Raw genomic sequence first — 27,449 nt, forward strand, 5'->3', positions numbered from 1 at the left:
GTAGTAACCAGAAGCAACCCGTGGCAGTCACTGTCGGTAGTATGAATATCAACTGATTAAATGAAGTCCATATTACTAGATTTCTGGAATTGCACTATATCAGATGGAGATTCCCACTTGTCTTCATGCTTTATTAAGATCATTTCTGTAGAATTATGGGACTAAGTCGCAGTCACACACCATATGTCACATTATCCTGTCACTGAAGTCCATGGAACATGTTAAGTCCTTGACATTTGTCACCGTAAAGGTGAACGAGTTACAAAATAGTTGCTAGAACAACCCACAGATTGCTGTTGCTTCTAGCTTAACAGTTAACTGTGCTTCCACTGAGTGTACAACTATACAGTGAGTACATCTGGCAGAAAAGAAAAACTAGTTAACAGTGATGAACTACAGCCAACAAAAATGTCGAACTGATAAGTAATAAACTGCTTTTGTTATCAAACAATATTTTTATTCATACTCTTCCCTACTGCTGCTACCACCAGTATATGAAGAAGTTTTTTCCCTAGCATCCTGTTCCAGTAGGTTAAAGAGCCCAAAGCTGTTCAATCTTGATCTGATATCATGACACAGCTATAGTCAAGTCACTACACACCAACCACTCTTTCATGACAGTTGAAAACTTAAGATCTTCACAGATTCAAAATGTTTCTAATAAAGTTTACAAAAATGTCTTCTTCCATAACTATTTATTTATTTATTTACCCTGACCAGATTAAGACCTACAGGCCCCCTCTTACATCAGATTAGGGTAATGATCACTTGTATATAAAATTTCAGACAGTGTTACTTTATGGGTTCATCACTGAATTGACTGAAGGATATGGCAGTATAATAAGTGGCACACATGACAGCATTTCTACTCTTTTATTCCCCCTTAATCACAAATTATGCACAAGTATTAAAAGCTTAGTTTTTTACGTACATGAAATTCTACAGCAGGACAACAAAAAATATCAGAATGCATATTTCACTATACAACAGTGTGTACACTGTTGTGAAACTTCCTGACTGGTTAAAACTGTGAACTGGATTACGAGTCAAACCCAGATCCTTGTGTTTTGCAGAAAATCGTCTGAAGCACTTGGAAATAGGAAAGAAGGTACTGGCAGATGAAAGCTATCATGCAAGTCAAGTGTAATGCCTGGGTTTGAATATTAGCACACTGTTTTAATTTTTCAACATGTTTAACAATAACAACACTTTTTAAAATTCTTGAATAGTCTTCATTCACAAGGAGAGTTAATCCTGCATTATAGGTTGCAAGAATATAGCACAAGTCACAACACTCCACTTATTACTCATTATGATGTAAAAAATATACATATATCAGTGATCACAGAATGCCTTTGTGGGGTGTACCTTTTCTTCTTATAAAAAAAAGATTTCTGTGAACTTTGAGCCTGTCCATAGTTTTCTGTCTTGTGTAAATGATTTTCAGTTGTTAAAACTTTCAGCTGTTGCTGTCTCAATGCATAAGTATGAGCTAATATTGAAAATCCTTCCTTGCATTGTGGCAATGAGCCAATTCTGCCTTTAAAGGAGTCTTCTGCCTCCTACATCACCACCAAAAGTGGGTTTCTTATTTTATTATGAGGTATTTATTATGAACAGAAGATTTCCTTAAACACCTCAATATTTGATTCACCATCAACACACATCACACTTGTAACCACTCTCACTTTCATCAAGTACAAAGAGAGACTGTATAAATATGGTACATATTTACAAAACCGTAGGACATTTTGATGGGAGGTGATTTCTTGTAACAGCTGTATTAAAACTTTTAAATAGCTACCATAGGCAGTAATTTGTTGCCAGCTTTCTTAAACATGTTTCATAGAAATGGACGAAGTGTACACTTATGAGCAACTCAGTTACAAACACGGTGGCGACACGTTGTGGTGTGGCCACACTGAAAGTATTGGGGAGCCATCCTAATCAATGCCAATGAGTACCATCATTCATCAGTTGAGATTACATTTTTCCCACATTTCTAGTATCGACAATGGTGTTCCTACACCCATGGTAATCTCCATGCCCTGTTACCTCCAGTGGGCAGAGGGACATGTTTGAAGCACTGGTATATGCACTCCATACCGAGAATGAGGCTGCTCACCAGAAATTGTTGGACAAGACTGAAGTGAAGAGTAATTTGTTCAACTGTTGCCTGTATATCAATGGTTAAAATCTGTGACAGCCCATAGTACTCCTGTCATGCATCTTGCTGCTGGTAATGATTTTCTCCGAGTTGAGGTACTCCCCCCCCCCCCCCCCCCCCCCCAAATATAGCAGCCTTCTTAAACACACAACAATATGAGCACTTCGCGCTTTTAAGTCACCTCAACATGACATATTCTGAAGAAATGATCATTAAAATTAATGATAAGGGGACATGTGCACATGATGGATGCTGCATTTATGTATGCCAAACCCAAAAGGATCCACGACAGATATTTCTAAATCGCGTGGAAAAACAAAAACATCATCAAAATGATTTTTGGTGCTATTATCTCAATGTGGACATAACATTGATCCATTATACTATACATCTCACAGACAACTACAGTCAAAATGTGGCTTGGTCATGGTGAAAATGTACAAAAAATGCTTGGACAAAGAGGAAACTTTCGTCTTGATTGACTATTTGGTATGGGTAAAACAAGCACTGGTTCTTATAGCTCGATGTTTTTATGATTATTTGCACAGTGAGTTAAATCAAAAGTTAACGTGATTGATGCTCCTGACTGCAGCACACTATCGCCAATGCAATAGTTAAAGTACACAAGCTGGAATTCGAAATAATGTCCCCTCATACACTATTCTTCAAATTTGGCTCTGTGTATTTTTTTTCTATTTCTTAACCTAAAAATGGCTTCATTTAGTGAAGAGGTTATCTGCATTGTAATGAGCATCATGTAGTTAAAAAAAACTTAGCTTCAGGTGATGTGGCATCAGGCCATTCAAAGGGAATGGTCATTAGTGCTCTTGTTGAATATGAATGTGTGTGTCATCCAGTGAACTCGACAAAGAATCTTTCCTCACAAGTATCATTACTGTGACCAATTCCTGCAAGCATACATTAGGAGCCTCTTTTTTATTTAATTCATCCAGGGATCACCTGATAATGGTATAGTATTTGATATCATAATACAATTAAAATAAATAGCTCAAACGTACAGACACACAGACTGTACAATGATGTTTTTGTGAGGATAGGGCAGGTGGTTGATCCTGGACTTGGTGAAGGAAACATCCGGGTATTTTTCTGAAATGATTTTGAAAAATCACAGAAAATCCAAAATCAGGAAGGCCAGGCAGAACAAACTCCATCCTCCTGAATGTAAGGTCACTGCCTTAACAATTTCACTCCCTGTATCAGTCGGTGCATATGGTATAATGCTCTTTTACTCATACATACAATTTGCAAATATAATGCAGAAAATAATTGTGCACTGTTTCTTTGCATTTACCTATGCTATCATTGCACACACATGATGGACAACAGTTGGTGAATCTAGGACCACAAATATGTTGCTATGCTCTTTGCACTCCCTTTTGTCTAACTATAGGGCTATAAATATGTTACTATGTCCCATTCACATCTCCATTTTCTCTCTTCTGTCCATCTGGAAAACTAAATCAGAACCCCCCTGTGAAGAGTCAGATGCTGAACTCAGGAGAATGACAAGCCATTACTCTCATGCACTATAAATCTTGGCACATGATGCTCTTGTTAGAAGCATTATACTATGATCACGTACTGTAAAATGACAGGAGGTTGTAAGTGTCCCCTCTCGTTCTAACCCCTACTCTGCATTCTCTAAGTAGGCTTTAACTGTCTAGTATGAAATACTTATGAAGTATGTTTTGTACGCCTTTTAAACGGTGTATTTTAGTCATCTTTTTTGTCTCCTTGGGCAGTTTATTATACAGTTTTGTACCCTGATAGAAAACACTCTACTGAGTTTTTGAATACGCAAAGAACTATTAGTGAAATACTAATGCTTCCCTTAACATTCACAACAATTTGGCTGATGTACTCATTTGGTGCTGTTCGAATACCCAATTTTTTAAAAATAGTTCTTCACAATGAGTCCAACTACTACTTTTAATTATTATTCTTATGGTTCTTTTCTGTAGTTTGAAAATGGTGTCCATATTTTGTGCCTTTGATCCCTAAAAAGGATCCCATTGCTAAGAACTGAGTGTATGTCGGAACAGTATGTCACCACAAGACATTCGTTGTTACTCATAACTGAACCCCGTGAGCATAACATACTGACCCTTTTTTTGCCAGTATCTTTGTCTGTTCATCCATATTAATTGACAAAAAATATTAATTCCTAAAAACTTTGTGACTGTTACACAATGCATACATTCATCATCTGTGTTTAATCTGAAAGAGTTGTTTTCCCTCTTTATGCTGAAGTCCACGTGGTTTGTTTTCTTTAGGTTAAAAGTTAATTTATTACATACCGCCCATCTAAAAATTTCCCTGAGGGTTTCACTTGCCTTTTCTACTGGGATTTCTGGGGTTTTATTGATAAATATGACGATTCTGTTACCAGCAAAGAGATCTTTTCCCCCACGTCTTATATTATCTGGACAGTCACTGATATATGCTGAGAACAGAATTGGACCCGATATACTCCCCTACAAAACACTGATGTTTGAGTGTTTCTTGTCTGACAACTGGATTTTTTTTTTTTTTAATATTTATCATCAACAGAACTGTGAACACTGTTTACCTTTTGCACTCTATTTTCCAGGTAAGACTGGAATCATTCATTTGTTATTCCTCTTACAACCACCTCTTCCAGCTTGATATAATAGTGTTTCAGGGTCAACAGTGTTAAAAGCCTATAAGAAGACTAAGAATATGCTTGTAACAGAATCAACCTTGTCAATAGCTTCAAGTAACACTTTTGTGTACTTGGTAATGGCTGATGACATACTTCTACTTAAACAAGCAAACTGTGTTTCTCTAAGAAGGTTGTATCTTCTTCAGGTAACTCATTAGTCAACCGTTTTTGACTGATAAAATTATATTTGAGAATACTGACAGCAGTGACACTGGTCTGCAGTTCACTACACTCTCTGCATTATCATTCTTTAGCAAAAGCCCAACTCTGTAAAAATATCCGAACTAAATGACTCACTTATGTTTATTAGTGGGGTTTGTATGCTGTATATGCATGCGTTCTGAATAGACACTGGAATCTCATCTATGCTTGCTAACTTTTATGTATTTATTCTGATTTTCTATTACTCCATATCCCCCCCCTCTCTCTCCCTAGATATCTCCTCCTCCCCCATCTCTCTGTCCAGCTCATAGCCTCCTCTCTCTCTGTCCACGAACTCCTCCTTCCTCTAACTGTTCACCTCCTGAACACCCCCCCCCCCCCCCCCAAAGTCTCTGTCCATCTCCCTGTGCCCCTCTGTCCCCCTTCCCCTCTTACCTGTCTATCTCCTCCTTCCCCCTCTCACTGCTCATCTCCTGCCACTCCCCTCTCTCTGTCCACCTCCACCTCTCTCTCTCTCTCTCTCTCTCTCTCTCTCTCTCTCTCTCTCTCTCACTCCATCTCCTCCTCCCCCTAACTATGTCCATCTTCTCCTTCCTCCTCACTGTATCTCCACCTCTCCCTCTCTCACACTTCTCTGTCCATCACCCCCATTCCAATAGGTTCGTGGTTCTTACCCACATAGTTATTTCTTTCCAGATAGTAAGTAATTTGTATACCAAGTTTGGCTGAAACTGGTCCAAGGATGTAGGAGCAGCATTTTACGCACGATTGTATCCATGTATGTACATCACACATATTTAACATGTATTACACATATCTGTACACAATTTCAACTGTATCTCTATCATATTTTGCCCTATATTTTCATATTCATGTATCTCAGTGTCTGTGATGTCATATTTCCTGAAATATTTGTCATACAGTGATATAATTTTGCAGGTACATTCAATGGTATATGAGGATAATGTCTGTGATATGTGTTGTGAATAGAATTAGTATTAAAGAAGTGATAAATTAAAACACTGTGTGTGATGCAGCAGTTTTTCACACACCTCTGCATTTAAGATGTCATACCCTGAACAGTGTGTCGTGCAATGATATAATTTGCAGGTACATTCAGTGGCATTGCTGTACAATGATGATACAACAAGAGAAATAAGGGCTCGTATGGAGGCATGCAGACAGTTGTTTTTCCCTCTCTCTATTTACGAGTGGAACGAGAAAGAAAATATAGTTACTTGCAGGATGTATATGTAGATGTAGAATCCTGATTCCAAATTAGTTCTTCCTGTAATGACTCAAGGATACTATGCTTCCAATGAAAAATCTCCTGATGAGTGCAGATGAACAGGGCATCATTTTCTACTTTGTAGTAGGTGTGGATCTGCTCATTGTCTTGAGCTTTGAGAAACTCTGCCATGATCTTAGCCGGCTTCTCATCGGTAATCTGAATGGTAGTGATCCTTCTGAGCTTATTCCTCATGGCAGCATCCTCTGGGACATTCCTAATAAATCATACATCAAGTTCCTTACTTTCCACATGGTCAAAATTTTTGCCCAACATGCTGTAAGGAAGATGTGGCAATGCGCCTGGTAATACATTCTCTCGGCCTGGAATGTACTTGACTGTGTACTCACATTCATGCAAGACCAGTGCCCAGCACAGCAGCCATGCATTCAAGTGCCGACAACTGTTCACGAATGTTAATGCCTTGTGAGTGGTCACTAATGTTTCCTGCTGGTCTAATAAGTACTTCTGAAACCAGTGCTATCTCCAAATAGCTGCCAACAATTTTTCTCGGTAACACTGTATTGCTGCTCACAAGCACTCAGCATGTGGTTAGCAAAGCAGATGGTTTTATGTTCTGTCTGTCCTTTCTGCACAGATAGAGGCAGTAAGACATTATCCTTCCTGGCTCTGCAAACGATTGAGTCACAGGTACTTGAGCGTCTTGAAATTCTTGACACCTGTTCCTGGGAAAGGGGCCACTAACGATGACACGGACTGCTTGGGCTCTCCGTAAGCTGCCAACTGGTGCACCAACTGGCATGCAACCTGGCGAGTGGCCAGCTGACAGACATGACATCAAATGCGACTGCCCCTTACATAGTCACTGCTGGGCGGGCAGTTAAAGTGCTGACTGCCACACCAGGCCACTGACCATGCCAATCCACACACCTTCCTCCAATGTATTCCATTAAGGTGTGTGTGTGTGTGTGTGTGTGTGTGTGTGTGTGTTGTGTGTGTGTGTGTGTGTGTGTGTGTGTGTGTGGTGATAAAAAATGAGGATGTGTAATCAAGGCTACGGATAAAAGAGCCACATCAAGACACAATTTGTCTAGTATATTTCAAGTTGTTTTCCCTTGATGCTTGTTAGAATTAAAAAAAAAAAAAAAAAAAGCTCCGTCTTTAGGCCACAAGTGGCCCTTCCGGGACCGTCCGGCCGCCGTGTCATCTTCCGAGGAGGATGCGGATAAGGAGGGGCGTGTGGTCAGCACACCGCACTCCCGACCGTTAGGACGGTATTCTTTGACCGAAGCCGCTACTAATCGGTCGAGTAGCTCCTCAATTGGCATCACGAGGCTGAGTGCACCCCGAAAAATGGCAACAGCACATGGCGGCAGGATGGGGACCCATCCAAGCGCCGGCCACGCCCGACAGCGCTTAACTTCGGTGATCTCACGGGAACCGGTGTAGCCACTGCGGCAAGGCCGTTGCCCTTGTTAGAATTAAGTTGCTGAGAAATTTATCTCTCTTAACTCTTTCTGGGAGCGGTTTTAGCACCTCAAAAACTGACAGCTTCCCATAAATAATCATATTGTTTAATTAGTAATAATTAATGCAAGGTAGTAATGTAATTTAATTTTTAATATACTAATTAGTGAGGACTTATTAAAACATTATGGTCAAATGTTATGTGTTTAATTATGTTGGGATTGCACAAGGAGAGCTATCAATAACTTTCCTATGTAAAGGAATTGTTGTACCTAAAGTTTCAGCTAGACAGCATTAGCCATTAATTATTTTAAAAAATCCACAAAACCACTGATAATGAGAAGCAGCCATTGAAAAGTCTGAATGTGGCTACTTCGTTAAAAGCTCCCTTCTACCATGCCCAATAATACCAACATATTGCCCTTACAATGGTCCCACACTGGTGCTGGGGGTGGATACCATTGCCACTAGAGAATTGGTAACACACAGACTTACGCAGTCTCCTGATTTTCTCAAATTGTGCTAATAAAACTGTGAGCAGACCTTGCCTCACACTCAATCAGTGTCAACACTTCATCCAGATCAGATAACAGTGGAGATGCGTCATCCTGTACAGGACAAAGGAGATGGACCATTAAACCGACAGTCACTGGCTCAGTGTGTCCATCTTTGTTTGTTTTATACAGATGTGGTAACCAAGTGTCGTTGAAGTGAAGAAGTCAACCATTCCTCTGCGCATTGCACCATGTTTTACAGAATATTAATTTCACCAACTGTGCTGTGAGACTATTAGTAATTTACTGCTGCCACAAAGAGTGATGCTGCCACTTCTATCTCCAGAGCTCACTACCAAGACAGGTATGAGAACATATGTCAGAAGTTCGGTCCTCCACAATTCTCTCTCTGCTATGTCTTCTTGCTGTTTCCAACTATTTATCATTACTTCAGCCAAGAGTATTAATCTTACAGTGCATTAAAGTGTGTTCTTCAAGTCATTAGGTACCTATGGTCAGAAGCAATGATTGTTGTGCCTACTACTGTTTACACAAACTAACCTGATGCGTGGCATGGTGGATGATAGGTGTGACTGTAAAGGCATTTCCCATTGACACTCGCTCCCATCAGCCACAATGCTGAGTGTCAAATTAGCTTGCATGCCAGTACCTTACCTATGTTAGGTGCAGACTCTGTTTTAAATTGTTGATTAAAATTTGTTTCAAATGAATCATTATGAGGCAGTAACTGTTTTGTACAGTGAAAAGTACTGTTATTTGTTAGCAGTTTACTTTCTGTGTTATTCTCATTATTACTGAATAATATGACAGTGTTGTTTTTCCACACGCCTGCCTTCTTCTTCTGGTAGTTCACTGAACCCGCTATGCTGGTGCTCCTTTATTTTCTGCTGTGCAATTATTACAGCCATGGTCATATACTGGAATGAAACCCCCATGCCTGTAAGTAAGAAATGGATCCAATTACCACTTCCCAGCTGGTTTACCAAATAACCACAGTTTCTACATCTACATCCATACTCTGCAAGCCACCTGACGGTGTGTGGCGGAGGGTACCCTGAGTACCTCTACCGGTTCTCCCTTCTATTCCAGTCTCGTATTGCTCGTGGAAAGAAGGATTGTCGGTATGCTTCTGTGTGGGCTCTAATCTCTCTGATTTTATCCTCATGGTCTCTTCGCGAGATATACATAGGAGGGAGCAATATACTGCTTGACTCTTCGGTGAAGGTATGTTCTCGAAACTTTAACAAAAGCCCGTACCGAGCTACTGAGCGTCTCTCCTGCAGAGTCTTCCACTGGAGTTTATCTATCATCTCCGTAACGCTTTCGCGATTACTAAATGATCCTGTAATGAAGCGCTGCTCTCCGTTGGATCTTCTCTATCTCTTCTATCAACCCTATCTGGTAGGGATCCCACACTGCTGAGCAGTATTCAAGCAGTGGGTGAACAAGTGTACTGTAACCTACTTCCTTTGTTTTCGGATTGCATTTCCTTAGGATTCTTCCAATGAATCTCAGTCTGGCATCTGCTTTACCGCCGATCAACTTTATATGATCAGTACATTTTAAATCACTCCTAATGCGTACTCCCAGATAATTTATGGAATTAACTGCTTCCAGTTGCTGACCTGCTATTTTGTAGCTAAATGATAAGGGATCTATCTTTCTATGTATTCACAGCACATTACGCTTGTCTACATTGAGATTCAATTGCCATTCCCTGCACCATGCTTCAATTTGCTGCAGATCCTCCTGCATTTCAGTACAATTTTCCATTGTTACAACCTCTCGATAGACCACAGCATCATCTGCAAAAAGCCTCAGTGAACTTCTGATGTCATCCACAAGGTCATTTATGTATATTGCGAATAGCAACGGTCCTATGACACTCCCCTGCGGCACACCTGAAATCACTCTTACTTCGGAAGACTTCTCTCCATTGAGAATGACATGCTGCATTCTGTTGTCTAGGAACTCTTCAATCCAATCACACAATTGGTCTGATAGTCCATATGCTCTTACTTTGTTCATTAAACGACTGTGGGGAACTGTATCGAACGCCTTGCGGAAGTCAAGAAACACGGCATCTACCTGTGAACCCGTGTCTATGGTCCTCTGAGTCTCGTGGACAAACAGCGCGAGCTGGGTTTCACCCGACCGTCTTTTTCGAAACCCATGCTGATTCCTACAGAGTAGATTTCTAGTCTCCAGAAAAGTCATTATACTCAAACATAATACGTGTTCCACAATTCTACAACTGATCGACGTTAGAGATATAGGTCTATAGTTCTGCACATCTGTTCGACGACCCTTCTTGAAAACGGGGATAACCTGTGCCCTTTTCCAATCCTTTGGAACGCTACGCTCTTCTAGAGACCTACGGTACACCGCTGCAAGAAGGGGGGCAAGTTCCTTAGCGTACTCTGTATAAAATCGAACTGGTATCCCATCAGGCCCAGCGGCCTTTCATCTTTTGAGCTATTTTAATTGTTTCTCTATCCCTCTGTCGTCTATTTCGAAATCTACCATTTTGTCATCTGTGCAACAATCTAGAGAAGGAACTACAGTGCAGTCTTCCTTTGTGAAACAGCTTTGGAAAAAGACATTTAGTATTTCGGCCTTTAGTCTGTCATCCTCTGTTTCAGTACCATTTTGGTCACAGAGTGTCTGGACATTTTGTTTTGATCCACCTACAGCTTTGACATAAGACCAAAATTTCTTAGGATTTTCTGCCAAGTGATCTAGAATGTAGGGTAACAATAGTGACATTCATTCAAGCAATTCCCAGTCCAATATAGGCCAAGTTGGACTTCTGGACCTTGGGATGGGATGTCCAGTTGAGAATTATGGGGTGGTAGCCTCAGCTAGAGGTCTGGGCAGTAGCTGCCGATCCAGTTATCACAATACAAACTCTGGTGAGGGTGGTAGTGGCATGTATGATCAATGCAGCCAAAGGTGGTTTTGGTGGTTTCTCTGTGGACTGTCCCCGGTGTCTACCTACTATATGTGGCTGTCCTGTGAAGACTTATCTTTCCTTCTCACCCTGCCCAGTAAACCCTCTTTCTTTCTCACCATATCTGGTAAGTCCTCACCCCATCTGGCAATTATTCCCTGAACCTGGGGTTCTGAGCAAGTTTTCTGAATTCTACCCCTTCTCCTAAACTTCACCAGTCTTTTTCCTTCACCCCTCTTCCTTCTCCTTCAACCCTTTTGCCAGAAGAAGGAGCCATTGGCTCCGAAGGCTAGCAGACTTTAATATCTTTTATACAAGTGTTCTCCTGCTACCATTTGGTGAGCAGATTTTTTTATCTATCCAATTACATTATAATATGAGTAAAAGTATCACCTGAAATGTATTGAGTAAAAAGTATAGGTATCAAGATGAAAGTACTTGATACCAATGAGTGCTGATTGTTTTTCAATCTCTCTAGATGTTAAACTATCTTTGTCAGTGCACCATGAGAGCACTGACAGGTGCTTTACTAAAAGGTGTCATGCATAAGACACCATATCACTCCAAAGTTGCAGAGATCAAAAAACAAGAATGGAAAATTCTTACGTGCATATACATTCCCACACAAGAAAAAAATAACTTACACCAAGAGAACCACATACACAAACACACACATTTGCTGATACTGTATGCAAGAGAAACTTAAAATTCTATGAACATATTGACAGAATGACTACTAAAAGAGGTATTAAGAAAAAAGTAAACTCACAGAGACATATGCAACACAATGGTACAGTGCAATGGCATACAGCTTCACACTCAAGTAGAGGATTGTTACTGAGTGGTGCTTGTGGCACACACACTTCTTCCCACCACTACAGTAATGGGACAGCACACAGAGCCACTTGATTCTGATTGCATGCTTCCTTGGCAACCACGTCTCCTACTTTAGCTGCCTGGCATATCATATGGCCTACTATCCAGCAGAATGATACTCCTTAGACAGAAATGTTTTCAATGTGTGTGGTATCAGGTTCATTTGAGTTTTGGTTGTCACTGTGCTAATGTTGTTTCGAGTTTAGGTAGTTGGTGCACTAGTATGGGTTGTGGAAGTGTTTTCAATGAGGTTTTTTTTTATTTTTCGGTCTGATTAGTTTGCTGTGCAGAAAGAAATATATTTTTTTAATTGCTTTTTTGTTAGGTATTCACATGACAGTGAAATTCATAAGTGCATCATTACATTCTGTGAGATGTGATGATAAAATGTCTCTCATACAATTTATGAAGATGTTCGGTCTTTATTTCTGAGTATGTTATGTGTCACTTTTGTGGCAACAATATGAGGTTGATGAGAGTTCTGGCGGCTCGGACCAGAGATGTATACACTCCTGGAAATTGAAATAAGAACACCGTGAATTCATTGTCCCAGGAAGGGGAAACTTTATTGACACATTCCTGGGGTCAGATACATCACATGATCACACTGACAGAACCACAGGCACATAGACACAGGCAACAGAGCATGCACAATGTCGGCACTAGTACAGTGTATATCCACCTTTCGCAGCAATGCAGGCTGCTATTCTCCCATGGAGACGATCGTAGAGATGCTGGATGTAGTCCTGTGGAACGGCTTGCCATGCCATTTCCACCTGGCGCCTCAGTTGAATCAGCGTTCGTGCTGGACGTGCAGACCGCGTGAGACGACGCTTCATCCAGTCCCAAACATGCCCAATGGGGGACAGATCCGGAGATCTTGCTGGCCAGGGTAGTTGACTTACACCTTCTAGAGCACATTGGGTGGCACGGGATACATGCGGACGTGCATTGTCCTGTTGGAACAGCAAGTTCCCTTGCCGGTCTAGGAATGGTAGAACGATGGGTTCGATGACGGTTTGGATGTACCGTGCACTATTCAGTGTCCCCTCGATGATCACCAGTGGTGTACGGCCAGTGTAGGAGATCGCTCCCCACACCATGATGCCGGGTGTTGGCCCTGTGTGCCTCGGTCGTATGCAGTCCTGATTGTGGTGCTCACCTACACGGCGCCAAACACGCATACGACCATCATTGGCACCAAGGCAGAAGCGACTCTCATCGCTGAAGACGACACGTCTCCATTCGTCCCTCCATTCACGCCTGTCGCGACACCACTGGAGGCGGGCTGCACGATGTTGGGGCGTGAGCGGAAGACGGCCTAACGGTGTGCGGGACCGTAGCCCAGCTTCATGGAGACGGTTGCGAATGGTCCTCGCCGATACCCCAGGAGCAACAGTGTCCCTAATTTGCTGGGAAGTGGCGGTGCGGTCCCCTACGGCACTGCGTAGGATCCTACGGTCTTGGCGTGCATCCGTGCGTCGCTGCGGTCCGGTCCCAGGTCGACGGGCACGTGCACCTTCCGCCGACCACTGGCGACAACATCGATGTACTGTGGAGACCTCACGCCCCACGTGTTGAGCAATTCGGCGGTACGTCCACCCGGCCTCCCGCATGCCCACTATACGCCCTCGCTCAAAGTCCGTCAACTGCACATACGGTTCACGTCCACGCTGTCGCGGCATGCTACCAGTGTTAAAGACTGCGATGGAGCTCCGTATGCCACGGCAAACTGGCTGACACTGACGGCGGCGGTGCACAAATGCTGCGCAGCTAGCGCCATTCGACGGCCAACACCGCGGTTCCTGGTGTGTCCGCTGTGCCGTGCGTGTGATCATTGCTTGTACAGCCCTCTCGCAGTGTCCGGAGCAAGTATGGTGGGTCTGACACACCGGTGTCAATGTGTTCTTTTTTCCATTTCCAGGAGTGTATGTGGCGTTATCGGGACACAGGTGTTGTGTGTGTGTGTGTGTGTGTGTGTGTGTGTGTGTGTGTGTGTGTGTGTGTGTCGGTTTTTTTTCTCTTTTTTTTTTGGGGGGGGGGGGGGTGGGGGCTGCAGTGCAGTGACCAACATAGGTGATTTTGCCAGAGGCTTTCGTTGGTAAGTAATTTTTGATTTTTTGGTTTCATTCATTCTATAGTAATTGTGATGTTTTGTGTGTTCTGTATTTATGATAGGTCGGTTGTTTCAATTGATGTAGCGAATATGGGGCATTTGTGTTTTTGAGTTGTTGGGGTTTTGGTTCCACTATTTGGAGTTAGAGGTGGTGTTCTTTTGGTATCGACTGCTGCAGTTGAGCTATATAGGTCATGGGAAATGTCCAATTCCCCTTTTTCAGGGTTGTTGGTGTTGGTGTTTTGGTATCACTATCTGCGAGTGCACTATATAGGTCAAGGAAAATGTCTGATGCCTGTGGTTTTGTTGGTGTAACAAAATGCTGTAATTTAATTTTTTTATACTATTTGTTTTCAAATGGTGCAGTGTTTTTGTATTGTTGTATATATAGCTTGTTCCTTCCCTAAACACCTAATTTTCTGCAGCTGTCCAGTTAGATTCATTTTATATTTGGAGTGGGATGCTACTGGGTCATTTTTATTTTTCATCATTTTTTTTTTTCTGTTTTCCGTCTTTCCCTTAGCTGCTTTGAATTCATGGAGGTATCTACCATCTATGCATAGATGGTACACACCTCCATGAATTTTTATTTTTGTTTACATTTGCTGGCATGTGTGTGTAGTGACGTCATTGGCGCCATTTCGTATAAACTGGAAGTAGCAGTAACCACCACACTGATGACGGAATGGATGTAACCAGAGGGATGGAATCAGATGCTTCTGCAATGCCCCACACTTGTAGCTTACTTAGTGTCATTGCAAATCTTGGGGAGAGACAAATCTGTAAGTTGACGTATTTTGCAAGTTTTCATTCAATAATGCCATATTAAATAACGTTCTGGGGCAACTCATCTTTAAGAAAGAAAGTTTTCATTGAGAGAAACGTTCTGTAAGAATAATATGTGGTGCTCGCCCACAATCATCTTGTAGACATCTGTTTAAGGAGTTGGGCATCCTGACAACTGTTTCACAGTATATCTACTCCCTCACAAAGTTTGTTGAAAACAGCCCGCTACAGTTCAAAAGGAACAACAAGGTACAAAATTACAGTGCCAGAAGGAAAAAATGACATTCATTACACCAGATTAAAGTTGTCTTTAGCACAAAACGGGGTGCAAAACATTGCAACAAAAGTTTTTGATCACTTGCCCAGTGATATAAAACGTCTAACAGACAGCGACATATAATTTGATAGCAAAATGAGAAAGTTTCTCCTTGACAACTCATTCTATTCCATACAACAACATCTATTATAGAAATGTGTAAAAGGTGGGGGGTAGGAATTACTAAGTCACATTCGTATATCTTTTAACAAAATTAGAAATGTTCAGAATGTAATCATACGTATAAATTAATTTGCGATGTGAATGTAAGATGACTTGTTCCACATTGTTATAATCTACTGCGCAAAACTAACTCTGTGATCACTTGTTTCATACTTTTTGTTACGAAAAATTTAATCATTTGATGACTTAAAACGACACATCAAGGCGGATGTCTTATACAAATCATATATGTACAACTTGATTTCTAGTGAACTTGGGCCATTGTGGATCGGCTTCTGTTTGTCATAGCCTGCCATTATACTGGGCGAAACATCGTTAGAAATGTAGGCTCTCTTTTTCTGAATAATTAGAAAGGTTAATTTCGTTATGTATATGCTGGGTTGAAGCACAGTGTATTGTACAACAGCCATTTTATATAAACTTAGGGCACTTTGTAACATTCATGAAAGTTTCTATGTTTTATGAATAGGTTTATTTCATTACACAAAACTTCGTTTGTGAGATCTGATGTTACCGTAAGTTACAACGTTCTGATGCTTAAAAACTAGACACTGTCATCATGTAACTAAGTGAGCATACAACGTTTTAGTGAAGCCATGGAATGGTATACGGCTAGATTGGAAAACCTAATTATGCAATTAACCTATTAACTATAATTTTTAAACTAAATCTACAGCAATAATTTTTTTAATACTGCTTACCGGGAAATACATTTATTAAGATCTGGTCGACACCGGCACTTTCTTTTGCTGAAATAACTTCTTCCAGGGGATATTCATATGGAAAAGCACATTCCACAGCACGAAAACCAGCTTCCTTAGCTAAAGCGTATCGTTCGATAAGTGATGTAGTTTCTTGAAACATGAAGCTAAGATTTGCACACACCCTGAGAGTCATTTTCGCGAATATACTTCCAAGTACTGTCTGTACACAACTAACTACAGGAAAACAGAATACGACTAATACAACTCGGCCTGTTATCACTACCTTACGCAACACTCTTCTAGATCTACATTTCACAGTACCGCGTTCAGTCACTTCTACATTGCCTAGAAGTAGGTGTCGACAAACTTATCCTTGTGAGAATGATAGTTGGAATAAAACTACAAATCGGTATTAGTTGTTATTAGTGGCCACTAACATACAAACTTAAATACTACACGTCTTTATCATTTCATGCGGACCGTACTCGATTTGAAAATGTAAATAAAACAAAGATAGTACTTTTAGTGTGACAAGGTGACGCATCAGTTTGTTTTTATGGTACCGAAGGAAATAAACACCATCTTTAGCGTTCGCGTGATTTCCAGACTGTGTGATTACTGGAATAGTGACACCAGAAAATTTTGCACCTTATATTGTATGGCCGCATATTTTTTTATTACGAGCCCAATACCATATCTATGTGCGTCTATTATATACGTTTGCTATACTGCTTTGGTACTTTCTTGATGACACATCTTGTGGAAATGCGATCACCGTTTTAAGCTACTGGCCAGGAGGTCAAGAGCAGAAAAAAGTATTAGCCAGCCCTACTTCCACACACGCACACAAAAAATTTTAAATGATTTATAAAGTGGTATATCATATTTGTGTCCTTTGTCTAGGCTTTGCTTCACAATAATTCTTCCATAGTGACACCAGTGCACCGACTATCGCTCGTGTCGTGGTAATTCAATAATTCATTGTTCGTATTTTGTAGTAAAGCAATAATAACAGTGGAAAGTCGTACAAGGTAATTAACTAACAATGAAGACATCAGAGCTGAAGAACATCGAATCTAGCGCGACACAAACAAAACCGCAACGAAGAAAGCATGGCTGAACCACAAGGTCACGTGACTCCAATCCGACAATTAATGTAGCATCGCTGCCGAATGATCATTTATTTACATCAATGGTCCAGTTGTATTTGTAAACTGATGTTAAAATCATGGGAGAGAAAGGACAACAATCAACCCAGCAGCCTATCGTTAAGATAGGACATTACACTTTAGGACAGACATTAGGAGTTGGGACCTTCGGTAAAGTGAAAAGTAAGTTTGCTACTTTGCTGTATGTGACAGCTGAGAATAAGCTATTTTGAATCGCAAATTTATGTTTTAGAGTTTCGATTTTTAAAGTGCTTTTGCACTGAAATTAATAAACTGTTCATCATTTACATTCGTTTATAATTTCTGTACTAGTTTAATTTACAGTAGGTTATGCACTGTTTTGTTTACATTTCAAGGTTGTTCATGTTGGCTACTTTTATTTGTTATTTTTTTAACCAGCTACACAACTGCGACGGTGACACAGTGCTACGGAATGCCTTGTAACGTACACAGAAATTGTTGAAAGAAAAAAGAGAGAAAAAAAACGCAACATAGTTATATAATATCACACGTTCTGTTTAATATAAAATTGAAAACTAAATTAATAAATGCCGACAGCCTCCCAGTACATTTATTTCCGTATTAAGTTTGCTGTCAACAATCAATCACAGTTGTGAAACGACAGTAACATTCGTAAATATATAACAACGGGAGAGATTATTTACCCTAATCATCACTTAACCTTAGTGTGACACACAAAATACTGAGCTAGTCGGAAACAGAAATCTCTGGAAGTGAGTTAGTTTAATGTTCCATGGATCATTTCCATGTACATTCACATTGAAAATTAAGTTGTAATTATGGCTACATTCTAACATTCATAAGTTTGTTTATAAAATCTACAGATTCCTATCCGCCACGGGTTACACATTATCCTAGTAGAAATTCTTCTATCGAATAGAAGGAGTTGTCAAGGAGAAACTTTTTCAGTTTTTTTTTTTTCAAATTTTACATTGCTGTCTGTCAGGCATTTTATATCACTGGTTAAAGTTATCAAAACTTTTAATTGTGGCATTATGCACCCCTTGTGCTAAAGAGAACTTTAATGTGGAGTAGTGAATGTAATTTTTCTTTCTGGCAGTGTATGTACATCATTGTTCCATTTGAACTGCAGTGGATTGTTTACGACAAACTTCATGAAGGAATAAATATAATGTGAAGCAATAGTCAGAATGCTCAACTACTTAAGCAGATGCCCATAAGATGATTGTGGGTGGGCACCACATACTCTTACAACATATTTTTGCACTATGAAAACTTTCTTTCTTAAAGATGAGTTGCCCAGAATATTACTCCATATGATCTTTCTTTTTGTGTTCCAATGTTTTCATCTGAGTGCACTTGCAACCTACTTACTCAATTATTTGCTAGATGTATTCCAGTCTCTGTCTTCCCCTACATTTTTTACCCTCTACAGCTCCCTCTTGTGCCATGAAAATTATTCCCTGATGTCTTAACAGCTGTCCTAATAATATGACATTATTGAGTGAAAATAATGCAAAACATGTCAACTTCCTGTCTTGTCTCTCCCCAAGATTTGCAATGATTCTACGTGCAAATATGGCTGAACTAAGTTGTTTTAGGAGCTCCAAAATGTGCTTGTCCAGTTCAAATTCTCATCACTATAGACACCTAAAAATTTTGAACTTGTAATCTTATTTATTATTTCCTCATTACACTTATCATTACTACAGTATCTCTAGATACAGAATGTGCCGTGTTTTTGTAAAATTGAGGATGAGACCATTCACAGAGACTTTACTGGTCTTATACAGATATGATTTTATGTATGAAGAGTGAATCTGCTTTTCTGAAATTGTGTCATTTCATTTGTACCTGCACCTGGGTTTCAGGCTGGATCCCCCATTTACGTACAATGCTGAGGTGCTATTCCAGAACATGGAAAGCCTCGGCAGTTCTGTTTGTCTGTAAGGGGGAATTTAAAGTAGACTGGGGTGGCAGTGAGTTGGTTGGTTTAAAAGGGGGGAAAGGGACCAAATTGCTTAGTCATCGGTCCCAGGTGGCACTGAGAATTTGGATCGATTAGCAAGGTGTGCGAGGGTAATCTGTGCAGTTACGTGAACCACTCTGCAAGGTGGCTTAGTGGCTAACACACCTGCCTAGTAAGCAGGAGACACGGATTCGATTCCCGACCTTGGTACAAATTTTCCCTCGCTGCTTCAGTCTATATACATAAAATCATGTATGTATGAGACCAGTAAGGTCTATGAAACTTTGTTATTTCACCAGTAATTTGTTTGTATGTAAACTCCACATTGTAATTATATTTATGTCTCCAGTGAAACTCCATATTTTCCAACTGTAGTCTGATATTACCCACTGATGTAAAGAATCCCATATACAGTAAACGTAACCTCAAACACAAACTGGGATTAGTATTTGCTTGTCAACACCTACTCCACAGAGACATTTCAGAATGTGTATTAATAATGTGCTTTTTGTGTGTGAGACTGAACATAGTTAAGTATAAATTAAAAAAAGGCATTAAAGACTTATGTAAATGGTAGATTAATTAAAGTGTTTGACACTGCCTTGTCAAGTCTTGACCTGACTGTCACTTCTGAGCTTAACCAAGACCTCGAGCTATGCTTCTGAGCAAAGTGTCACCACATCGAAAAAAATCATATTTCTCATTCATTGGCTACCCCAGCTCTCAACCAAACAGTCACTTTCCAACACAACATGGGCATGAGGCTATGCTACACATCAGTCTGTCAACAATCTACAATCCAAAAATCAATATAAATGCAAAAGAAATAATTTTACTGTTCTATTATTTTTTCTTTGTTTGCACGTGTATGACATCACATACCACATTGTCATTATTTTACTCGACCAGACAGACATCTGATATCGGTAGATTGAGTTGACTCTAAATGGTCATCATGCAGCCATGTTTCTCATTGAGAAAGTGTATTATAATTGCAAACTTACACCTGCCACATCATGGTAAGAGATCATAGCTATGATCCCTGGAACATGCAAATAACTAAGAAAGATATAATGGGATGAATAACTGTGTATTACAAGTATCAGTATAGGGGTTATTCTGTTGATGATGATCCTCTCTTAATTTTATTTTTATGAAGAGATTCAAGAGTGGATATCACAGGTTTAGGTAATAGAGAAATGATTGCATATGTGAATCATGGTTTTGTTTATGTAGCTGTCACTATTGTGAGGTTTTGGTTATCTGCTCCACAGATTTATGTTCCAGTTGAAAAGCTTTGCTCTTCTGTCTGAAGAACTGGTGTGTGGGGACACTTTTAATTTGTTTTTGGTAGTATCTATTCTGATAAAGGTGTGCTACATACACTTTGCACCATTAATTGATATTACTTTATGCATTTGCTGGTATCTATGTTTCACCACACTTATCAAGTAAACCAGTCATCAATCCGAAGATTACGAAACGAGGTGGCGCAATGGTTAGCCCGCTGCGCTCGCATGCGGTAGGACGACAATTGAAACCTGCGTCCAGGCATACTGATTTAGATTTTCCGTGATTTCCCTAAATTGCTTCAACCAAATGCAGGGAAGGTTTCTGTGAAATGGTATGGCTGACTTCGTTCCCCATCCTTTCCTAATCTGATGGGACTGATGGCCTTGCTGTTTGGTCCCCTACCCCCAATCAGCCAACCAACCAACCAATCTGAAAACTGTTTGAAAATCACAGTGCTTTACAAGGCACAGTCCTGTTGGGGGTGGTATGCTGTTGGATTCCTCTGACCTTTGAACTGACTTACCAGTCACTTATTGAAGGACTTACAGTTTGATGTGGATTCCTGAGCATGGAGCACGTTACCTTCATGGTTTGGAATCCATGTTAAACTGTAGGCCACATATAACTGGCTGGGTAAGTCAATTCAAAGTTTGGCCCACTTACCAGTGGCATTCTAATGAGATCCCCTCGTGGGAATGCAGAATCTGTAGCAGAAATAAGTTGATAGAGGAGCAGGAGTGTAAGATCTATGCCCTTCTGGTGCAGTTTCAAGATGCAAAGGAAGAGCTAGATAGGTTGAAGAGGGTGAAGGATGCTGGGGAATGGGAACTGACAGTTGGTAAGAAGGCAGCTAAGAGGAGGAGATACTCAGACTGTTGTACTTTATGTATATGCAATAGATTTGACCAACTGTCTGAGTTGAGTGGCGAGGAAACTCTGTAGCTGTAGGTGTAGGAAACATGCAGCAGTCCTCAGGAGTTAGGAAGCCTAAGTCAGTTGCAAATTCTAACAGAAAGAAGGAGGTTCTGCTGCTAGGTATTTCACATGCTGGAGGTGTGGGCCAGCAGTTGCAGTAAGTGTTGGTGAGTGAGTACCAGGTCACCAGCATTGTGAAGCCAAGTGCAGGGTTGACTCATGTGATTGACAGCATAGGGGAGCTATGTAAGAATTTTACGAAAGAGGATCAGATGGTTATTGTGGGTGGAGTAGGGAATAGTCTTGATAGGGATGGGGAATATGATGTAGTTGGTGACCTAGTCAAGATAGCTACTCAAACTGGTAGCACTAATGTGCACTTTATGCAACTGTTTCAGCATCATGATCAGCCTCACCTTAATGCTGCTGTTAGGAGTGTTAACATGGGGCTGGGGAAGGCACTGATGACGGATGGCATGGGTCACATTGCAGTGGTGCCAGTTGAATCTATCAGTAGATCGGGTTTCGCAAGGCATGGCCTGCACCTCAGAGATTGAGTCAATAATTAAGTAACTGAAGACTAAGGACTCTCATGGATGTGATGGAGTGCCTAGCAGAATATTAAAGTACTGTGCTGCACATGGTTCATGGTGTGGGTTCCTGTAGTCATGTCCTAGTTCATGAACCACGGGCAACGTATGAGTGGCCAAGTAAGTGGTCCCGACAGTCGGGATACCAGTTACTTTGGAATAAGGCTGGGCATCTCGGACATATTCTGAGTCGTGGTCACCTTTGTGCTCATACGGCAAAGACTACCAAATCCACCGGTTAGTCCCTCAGCCGTTAGGGGTAAAACCCAATGGGACTCGGGGCAAGTAAGGCTAGCAACCTGCTTCCCTGGTACTTTAAATATGATGCTGGCAACAATCAGAGCAAAATGCCTCGGACCTTTGGAGGTGACGGAGTCCCACCTCTAACTGACAAACCAGGGACTCCTAGGATACGACTTGGCAAACAAATGGTAATGAGATGGGGAGCTATTAATATCAATGGGGGCTACTCTGGGAAGAAGGTAGAGCTGGCAGAGGCTGCAAGTAAGATGGGGCTGGACGTTTTAGCTGTTAGTGACATTCGGATAAGGGGTGAGAAAGAAGAGGAAGTGGGAGAATACAAGGTCTACTTGTCAGGAGTCAAAGCAGGAATAGCACAATGGGGTGTAGGGCTTTACATCAGGAAAGAAATGGAACCCAGCGTAGTTGCAATAAGGTATGTAAACGAACGACTGATGTGGATAGATTTGACAGTGTCTAGCAAGAAAATTAGGATTGTGTCAGTATATTCGCATTGTGAAGGGACTGATCAAGATAAGATGGATAGTTTTTATGAGGCACTCAGTGATGTAGTTGTTAGAGTAAAGGACAAGGACAGTGTTCTGCTCATGGGTGATTTTAACGCCAGGATTGGAAATCGAACAGAAGGGTATGAAAAGGTTATGGGTAAATTTGGAGAGGATATGGAGGCCAACAGGAACGGGAAGCAACTCTTGGATTTCTGTTCCAGTATGGGCTTAGTAATCACAAACTCCTTTTTTAAACATAAGAACATTCACCGGTATACTTGGGAAAGCAGGGGAACCAGATCTGTCATTGACTATATAATAACAGATCAGGAATTCAGGAAGGCTGTGAGGGACACACGTGTATTCAGGGGATTCTTTGATGACACTGATCATTATTTAATCTGTAGTGAAATTGGGATTGTGAGGCCGAAAGTGCAGGAGGTCAGGTCCATATGTAGGAGGATAAGAGTGGAGAAACTTCAGGATAAGGAAATCAGGCACAAGTACATAACAGCGATCTCAGAAAGGTACCAGTTAGTTGAATGTAGTCAATTACAGTCATTGGAAAAGGAATGGACAAGGTTCAGGGACACAGTACTAGAAGTGGCTAAAGAATGTCTTGGAACAGTAGTGTGTAAAAGTAGGAGGAAGCAAACAGCTTGGTGGAATGACACAGTCAAGGCAGCCTGTAAAAGGAAAAAGAAGGCGTATAAAAAATGGCTACATACTAGAACTCAGGTAGACAGAGAAAGTTATGTTGAAGAAAGAAACAAAGCCAAACAGATAATTGCAGCATCCAAGAAGAAATCTGGGGAAGACTTTGGAAACAGGTTGGAGACATTGGGTCAAGCTGCTGGAAAACCATTCTGGAGTGTAATTAGCAGTCTTCGAAAGGGAGGTAAGAAGGAAATGACAAGTATTTTGGACAGGTCAGGAAAACTGCTGGTGAATCCTGTGGATGCCTTGGGCAGATGGAGGGAATATTTTGAAGAGTTGCTCAATGTAGGTGAAAATACGATCAGTAATGTTTCAGATTTCGAGGTAGAATGGGATAGGAATGATGATGGAAATAGGATCACGTTTGAGGAAGTGGAGAAAATGGTCAATAGATTGCAGTGCAATAAAGCAGCTGGGGTGGATGAAATTAAGTCGGAACTCATCAAATACAGTGGAATGTCAGGTCTTAAATGGCTACACAGGATAATTGAAATGGCCTGGGAGTCGGGACAGGTTCCATCAGACAAGGACAAAAGCAGTAATCACACCAATCTTTAAACATGGAAACAGAAAAGATTGTAACAACTACAGAGGTATCTCTTTAATCAGCGTTGTGGGTAAAATCTTCTCAGGTATTGTTGAAAGGAAAGTGCGAGTATTGGTTGAGGAGCAATTGGATGAAAATCAGTGTGGGTTTAGGCCTCTTAGAGGTTGTCAGGACCAGATCTTTAGCTTAAGACAAATAATAGAGAAGTGTTATGAGTGGAACAGGAAATTGTATCTATGCTTTATAGATCTAGAAAAGGCATATGACCGGGTTCCTAGGAGGAAGTTATTGTCTGTTCTACGAGATTATGGAATAGGAGGCAAACTTTTGTAAGCAATTAAAGGTCTTTACATGGATAGTCAGGCAGCAGTTAGAGTTGACGGTAAACTGAGTTCATGGTTCAGAGTAGTTTCAGGGGTAAGACAAGGCTGCAACCTGTCTCCACTGTTGTTCATATTATTTATGGATCATATGTTGAAAACAATAGACTGGCTGGGTGAGATTAAGATATGTGAACACAAAATAAGCAGTCTTGCATATGCGGATGACTTAGTTGTGATGGCAGATTCGATTGAAAGTTTGCAGAGTAATATTTCAGAGCTAGATCAGAAATGTAAGGACTATGGTATGAAGATTAGCATCTCCAAAACGAAAGTAATGTCAGTGGGAAAGAAATATAAACGGATTGAGTGCCAAATAGGAGGAACAAAGTTAGAACAGGTGGACGGTTTCAAGTACTTAGGATGCATATTCTCACAGGATGGCAACATAGTGAAAGAACTGGAAGCGAGGTGTAGCAAGGCTAATGCTGTGAGCGCTCAGCTACGATCTACTCTCTTCTGCAAGAAGGAAGTCAGTACCAAGACTAAGTTATCTGTGCACCGTTCAATCTTTCGACCAACTTTGTTGTATGGGAGCGAAAGCTGGGTGGATTCAGGTTACCTTATCAATAAGGTTGAGGTTACGGATATGAAAGTAGCTAGGATGATTGCAGGTACTAGTAGATGGGAACAATGGCAGGAGGGTGTCCACAATGAGGAAATCAAAGAAAAACTGGGAATGAACTCTATAGATGTAGCAGTCAGGGCGAACAGGCTTAGATGGTGGGGTCATGTTACACGCATGGGAGAAGCAAGGTTACCCAAGAGACTCATGGGTTCAGCAGTAGAGGGTAGGAGGAGTCGGGGCAGACCAAGGAGAAGGTACCTGGATTCGGTTAAGAATGATTTTGAAGTAATAGGTTTAACATCAGAAGAGGCACCAATGTTAGCAGTGAATAGGGGATCATGGAGGAATTTTATAAGGGGGGCTATGCTCCAGACTGAACGCTGAAAGGCACAATCAGTCTTAAATGATGATGATGATGATGATGATGATGATGATGATGTGCTGCACATGTTAACCCTGTACTCGGCCATATTTGGAAACTTTCCTTTAAGAAAAGTCAGTTTCCTAAACGATTAAAGTACGTAGTAGTAAAGCCACTTTATAAAAAGGGACAAAGGGATAATGTAGGCAATTTTAGACCTATTTTTATGCCATCAGTTATTGAAAAGGCTGTGCATGTAAGGATAATCGATCATTTCATAGCACATAATTTGCTATCAGATGTACAGTTCAGCTTTAGAAGTGGATTAACAACTGAAAGTGGTATACTCTCTTTTCTCTGTGAGGTTATGGACAGATTAAACAAAATATTACGAGCACTGGGCATATTTTTTTGACTTAACTAAGGTGTTTGATTGTGTTGATCACAATATATCGCTTCAGAAGTTGGACCATTATGGAATACGATGAGTAGCTCACAATTGGTTCATCTACTACTTTAACAGCAGACTGCAAAAGGTCATTATTCACAGTGTTGAGAATGGCTGCGATGTGGGGTGTGAGTGGAGTACAGTCGAATGGGGGTGCCCCAGGGTTCAGTGTTGCGGCCACTCCTGTTCCTTATTCATATAAATGATATGCTCCCTAGTATTACAGGTAATTCTAAAATATATCTGTTTGCCGATGACACCAGCTTGGTAGTAAAGGATGTTGCATGCAACACTGGCTCTGTTTGAAATAGTGCAGTTCATGACATAAGTTCATGGCTTGTAGAAAATAAAGTAACACAAAATCACAGTAAGACTCAGTTTTTACAGGTTCTAACACACAGTTCAACAAAACCCGACATCTTAATTTCACAGAATGAACATATGATTAATGAAACTGAACACTACAAATTTATAGGTGTTCAGATAGATAGTAAAAGCCCACAGGATATTGTTCAAAGACTTAATGCTGCAATTTTTGCTATTCGAAAGATATCTGAAGTAAGTGATCGTTTGACATGAAAATTAGTCTACTTTGCTTATTTTCATTCACTTATGTCATATGGTAATATATTTTGAGTTAACTCGTCCCATTCTCAGAGGATATTTTTGGCTCAGAAACGGGCAGTTCGCAGTTTGCGAACCTCTTGTCGACCCCTGTTTACTAGTCTCGGTATTCTGACAGTGGCCTCTCAATGTATATATTCTTTACTATTGTTTCTTGTTATCAATATCATCTTATTCCCAAGAATTAGCAGGTTTTACTCAGTTAATACTAGGCAGAAATCTATTCTACATTTGGATCGCGCTTCCTTGACTCTTGTGCAGAAAAGTGTGCAGGATACTGCTGCATCCATATTCAATAAGCTACTACAAGAATTCAAAAATCTTGGCAGTAATCCACCCATTTTCAAGTTGAAACTGAAGAGTTTCCTCATGGGGCACTCCTATTCTGTCAAGGAGTTCCTTGAAAAATTAAACTGATTCCTACGTTGTATTGTTGATTGCATTTGCTTGAACTTATCACTTGACTTTTTTTGGGTTCATAAGTATTTTGTTTTGTCTGTTATTACTGTTATGTTGTAATTTCATGTACTGACACGTTCCATGGCCTTGGAGTTTTGCTCCTCAGTTTGGTCCTACAGAACTAGACGTGTAAATAAATAAATAAACCAGCCAATAAATTGAAATTGCTTTTTTAAAATCAAGGTCTACAGTGATTTCAGTCTTATTGTGATAGTATATTGACATGAGTAATTGCAGTATATTGCACACTTTTTTCATCTATCAGATATGACAGTTTATGTTTGTTGAAAGGGTGTTGTCATGTGTTTTGATGAATTACAGCGTAGATCCAAGGAGAAAAATATGTCTCTACATTATGATATTTGTTGGCATTTAGATTTTTGACTTATGTTTGCTATAGGTAAATAAAGTTGGTCCAATTTTTTTGCTGTTGCTGTTTGTTATTGCACTGTTAAGTAAAAATTATTAGCCACCATCTTAAAT

At 40.5% G+C, this 27,449-nt stretch overlaps 2 protein-coding genes across 2 annotated transcripts in view; one reads left to right on the forward strand and one right to left on the reverse strand.

Moving 5' to 3' along the window:
- The window catches only part of LOC126248303 (putative hydroxypyruvate isomerase), a 41,605-nt gene extending 24,326 nt beyond the window's left edge, over window positions 1-17,279 (reverse strand). Inside the window, exon 1 of the mRNA XM_049949170.1 lies at window positions 16,193-17,279. Coding sequence (XP_049805127.1) covers window positions 16,193-16,388 — 196 coding nt within the window. The 5' untranslated portion in view covers window positions 16,389-17,279. The remainder of the gene's footprint in view (window positions 1-16,192) is intronic.
- A 61-nt stretch (window positions 17,280-17,340) lies between these two features.
- Window positions 17,341-27,449, forward strand: part of LOC126248302 (5'-AMP-activated protein kinase catalytic subunit alpha-2) — a 175,899-nt gene continuing 165,790 nt past the window's right edge. The window contains exon 1 of the mRNA XM_049949169.1: window positions 17,341-17,526. Coding sequence (XP_049805126.1) covers window positions 17,424-17,526 — 103 coding nt within the window. The 5' untranslated portion in view covers window positions 17,341-17,423. The remainder of the gene's footprint in view (window positions 17,527-27,449) is intronic.

Source organism: Schistocerca nitens, chromosome 3 (genome assembly GCF_023898315.1).
Source record: "Schistocerca nitens isolate TAMUIC-IGC-003100 chromosome 3, iqSchNite1.1, whole genome shotgun sequence".
Taxonomy (NCBI): Eukaryota; Metazoa; Arthropoda; class Insecta; order Orthoptera; family Acrididae; genus Schistocerca; species Schistocerca nitens.